Raw genomic sequence first — 4,954 nt, forward strand, 5'->3', positions numbered from 1 at the left:
AGGATGAATAATTTATGTCACAAGACTTCATCATGTTACCGGTGACTGATTTCAAAGGGCAGTAGGCAGGTCTAAAGACGTTCTAGATTAATTTTAAGGAATCTGTGAGTTTAGGTAATTATACATGGTGATTTCTAGTACGAGGGAAACAAATAAACCTTTTTTAAAACTTGAATTAAAATTTTAAACCCAAAATTTAATTATACTCTTCTTGTAAAAAGAAAAAAAATAAAAAAAAAGAGAACACCTAAATTAATGGAAAAAGACATTGTTAGCCGGAAAAGGTGTCAAAGAATAGAGAGAGAATATGGAGGGAAAAAGAGGTGGCAAAGTCAGTATGTGGGAACTTGAACCTTGGCTCAACTAGGCGCATGCAGTGGCGACAATCACACCAGCTTGATATATATACCTATGGAATTTCTCAAACTCCACTTTATATTGCAGCTAAGCTAAGCTTTTACTGGCGTTTAATATTGCTGTTAAGCCCTAAATAACCACCCCCCAAACCATCTATTTTCTGGAAGCTACGCAGTTACCAAATGAAGGTAAGAAAATAAACGAATTAAGAGAGTCGATTTCATTGGTTAGCATTTGTATTTTCGCTAACATATGTATTATATATCTTAATGTTTGGTTGCAGATATTCAGCTGGGTTCAAAACAAGCTCACTAGCAAGAAATCCAACATTATTCCAGATAATAGTAAGTACTACTGTTCTTTCATTTGATTGCATGTTTGATCTTCAGACATGTTTTGTCTCTAACAATAAGATGTTATAATTTCTGTCTAATGATCATTTTTTTAGTTTTCTAATCTTGTTTGCTGATCATCATCATCTTCTAGATCATACAAAACAGCCTTGCAAAGAAGAGCTCAATGACTGGCCTCATGGACTGCTTGCGATTGGAACTTTGGGAAATAAGATAAAACAAGAAGCAGATCAGAAGGCAAATCTACACCAAAGTGTCCCCTCTACACAAGATCATGTCAATTATCTACATGGTCTGACGGCTGAAGAAGTAGGGAAACTTCAAAAAGAGTTGAACTTAATATTTCAAGAACATGGACCGACATCACCAGCTAATCTAGAAGCCCCTAGTCTTCCATTTGATAGATTTCTGGATGCCGACTCGAGCACGGTCGAAGATGAAGAAAGGGTTTGCAGTGGATGCTCCGATGGTTCGAATTTAAATAACAGAAAAGATGATCACCATCTCCAGTATTGTAACAGCAGTTTGGTTCAGAGTAGAGGGAAAGATATGTGCTCGGATAACTCAAAAGCTGCAATAGGGAAAAAATCATTATCATTTCTTTTGAAGAAGATGTTTGTTTGTAGAAGTGGATTTTCACCCGCCCCAATTAGTTTAAGGGATCCAGCAGTCATGGAATCACGAATGGAGAAGGTACTTAATACTGATACACTAATTAGCACATTGAATACTACAAATTAAGTATATACTAAAGTGAGTGAATTGAGTCTTTGGGTTCATCTTTTGAGTTTTCAGATGTTGAAGGCCATACTTCACAAGAAGATATATCCTCAAAATTATAGCACCAAACTGTCTACTAAGAAATCCTTAGAGAGCTGTACCCATATCTCCAACACTGCCGATGGGGATGAAAAGAATGAAAAGGCAGATGATGGAAGTAAATGGGTGAAAACAGATTCCGAATGTAAGTTCTATATGCATGAACAATTCAAATCATATAATTTGCAATTACTCAAGGTTTTAACTTGATTTGTTTCTTAATCGCAGATATTGTTTTGGAAATATAAATTTTTGCTTGGACTTGCTATGGAAATACATTGTTTTCTTTTGGATGCACACACTTTCTTTCATCAGTTGGGAAAAAAGAAGACAGCATTAATTAATAATAGCAGTACCGATTACTACAAGGATCAATGAGAAATAACAACATGATCCAATAGTGTATTGCATCATATTATTATTTTTCAGATTGCAAGGCTCTCTTTTAAAGCCTTGAAGAGAAGGGAAGAGAAGAAAATAGTCATAGCCATAGCAAGTTCTCAGTGTTGCATTTTCAAGATAATCCCTTTTAATTTTAATTTTTAATCTTGGTTTTTTGAGATGATAATTGAGAGATCTGTAATTTTTAACTTATTTATCTTCTTTTCTGCAAAATGTACAATCTGAGAGATATAAATGCACAACTCTCATTATTATATCATATATACCCTATAAATATAATTTCCCGTTGCGAGGTTTGGTTTTAATAATTTAATATATATTTTTAACTAATTACTTTTTACATATAAAAAATCTTATATATTAAAATTTTATAATTTTAAATTTTATCTCAGAGTTATAAATAATAACATTTAAATTTAAAGAATTATAATACTTATTTTTATTGAATTATAATTTATCAGATTCGACAAAAATAAGCATTTAAGATCCAAATTCATGAAATCTAATAAAAAACAATTTAACTTAGATTAAGATAATCCTAAGAGGTCACATTTTAGACACCTGAGTATATGATAATATAATATATTAAGAGACAATAAATTAACTCTATTACTATTATTTAACTCCAATAAACAAACAAATAAGTAAAATTAAATATTCAAAGGATTCGCCTACCCTCATAACTCGTAAGTCCCAAGAAGACTCGCAACTAAATTTCAACTTTATATTTCGTATTTTATTTTAATATTGAGATTTAATAAAAGAGTTTAACTTAGATTGATATGAACTTAAAAAGTAACAGTTTAAACATTAAGTAATAACATGTCACACTATTTTTTTTAGACCGTATGAATAAAATAATTTATCAAACAATACCAAATTAACTCTTGTTACTATCTTTTAATTCTATTACACAAATAAACAATATCAAATACCCAAAAGGATTTGTCTACCCTTGATAGAGGGTTGCGCGCGGACAAAGATCGAGTTGCCAAGTCACGAGAAAACTCCTACGAAGTTCTAGACGATCAGATCTGAAACGAAACAGAGAATTAAAATTAAATCCGATTAGATCTGAAATTAAAATCCCCAAATCAATCAATGAACAGCAAGAAACAAACGCTCTTAAGAATAACAAATCTTGGACGCAAAGAACACGGATTTGAAATCGAATTAAATCCCAATCTACCGAATCTGAGAAGAATAATCACAAACTGCAAGTTAATGTTAAAGTGCAGCAAATCGATTGAATAAAAGATAGAGTTTGGACAGCAAGAACAAAATAAAAGGATTATGATTCAAGAACGATTTTTATCACTTGAGGTTGTTGGGAACTTTTTCCAAACCGAATCTGAAAGGACTAACACCAAAAAAAGAAACAGCAGACTAATTCCCAAATTTCCAGCAAACCGAATTCAATTAGATCTAGGATGTGCAGCCGACAAGATCAATTGAAAGAGGAATTAATGAACGCTTCTTGCTGCCAATAAGAACACCGAAGAGATCCTTGAAGATTTTGACATCTGGAATCGCAACAAAGAAATTAAAGGATTAATCAATGAGTTTGATGCAAACATCAAAGAAATTAAAAGAAACGAACATCAATAAAATAAAGAAAAGTCCTAAGAAGCCTTGAAATCTCGAAAGATTTCACAACTCCCTTCAAACGGCTCTAATCTCCCCTCCAATGAAGAAAAATGGCAAGAAGAAGGCTGAAGATGGCTCCCATAATAAAAAAGATTGTTAAAACTACTTCTAAAGAAACTCAAGAGAGAATTCTTGGAGAAAACTCTAAGAGAATTTGATACTCAGCAAAAACTGAAAATTTAATGTATGGTAATGTGTTTTAATAGGGTGGCCGGCCATGCCTATTAATAGGCCTTCTATCTATTTCTTAATCTCATTAGGAAAACTTAAAAAAAAACTTAATTAATAAATTAATAGGGAAATTCGGCCAAGGCATTTTAATGGGCTGCTTAGGCCGAATTTTGACACATAATAATCCTAAAGTCTAAAAATTAAACTAGATATTTAAACAATTAAAATCTTTTACAAATTGGGCCACTTTAACAATTTGGCTTGATTTTCAACTAAGTATGGTTTGACTTCTTGGTTGGACTTGGAATCATCTTATTGGGCCTTGCCTTCAAGAACTTGGGCTTGTAGTCCATCTCCTACCGACATTGGTTCGTTGATGCTCGTAACGGAGATCCAATGCGCTTTGGCTGCAAGATTCGGTTTCTTGGATCAAGATTTCCAAGATTTGAAATCTTGATTTTCTTGATTCTTGAAATCACTCCAACCAGCAAAATTGGGCCAAGATTCGGTTTCTTGATTTTCTTGAAAACAAGAAAGTGAATCTTGATTTTCTCTTTCTTTCGTGTACGCATCTAAGGCCTTGCTAACAAATTCCTGAATGGTCCCATTTAGTTTGGAACGCATTTGTCTGGCCTTTGACCTCGTTATTGGGCCTTGTGGTAATTTGAGCCCATCACGTTCTTGAGCTTGGGTTGGGCCTTTGTGACTCGTATCATTTCCCCTTCCTCAAAAAGATTCGTCCTCAAATCTAAAAAATCAAATGGGGACAAGTCAGCCACATTAAAAGTAGAACTTACATTGTACTCACCAGGTAGATCAATTTTATAGGCATTGTCGTTGATCCGCTCGAGTACTTGGAAAGGCCCATCACCCCTTGGGTCCAACTTAGTCTTTCTTTTTGTAGGAAATCGTTCTTTCCTCATATGGACCCAAACCCAATCTCCAGGTTCAAAGACAACCCGTTTGTGCCTCTTGTTTTCTTTGTTGGTGTTGATGTCATTTGTTTTGGCTATTCGCTGCCCAGCCTTCTCGTGTAAGGATTTCACCAACTCAGCAATAGTGGAGAAATCTTTCACAAATCGTCTATAAAAACTAGCTAAACCATGGAAATATCACACCTCAGTTATCGATTTATGAGTTGGCCACTCCTTGATTGCCTTAACTTTGTCCTCATCGACATGAATACCTTGAGCACTAATTATGAA

The 4,954-nt window shown here is 33.8% G+C and overlaps 1 protein-coding gene across 1 annotated transcript; it reads left to right on the plus strand.

Annotated features, from left to right (window-relative positions):
- Positions 1 to 302: 302 nt before the first annotated feature.
- Positions 303 to 2,239, plus strand: LOC105774812 (protein NEGATIVE GRAVITROPIC RESPONSE OF ROOTS). The gene is made up of 5 exons (XM_012597384.2): positions 303 to 545; positions 641 to 701; positions 844 to 1,403; positions 1,506 to 1,674; positions 1,758 to 2,239. The coding sequence occupies exons 1-5, from the start codon at positions 540 to 542 to the stop codon at positions 1,775 to 1,777; spliced, it is 816 nt and encodes a 271-aa protein (XP_012452838.1). The 5' UTR covers positions 303 to 539; the 3' UTR covers positions 1,778 to 2,239.
- The last annotated feature ends 2,715 nt before the right edge of the window (positions 2,240 to 4,954 follow it).

Source organism: Gossypium raimondii, chromosome 6, assembly GCF_025698545.1.
Source record: "Gossypium raimondii isolate GPD5lz chromosome 6, ASM2569854v1, whole genome shotgun sequence".
NCBI classification, from domain to species: Eukaryota; Viridiplantae; Streptophyta; class Magnoliopsida; order Malvales; family Malvaceae; genus Gossypium; species Gossypium raimondii.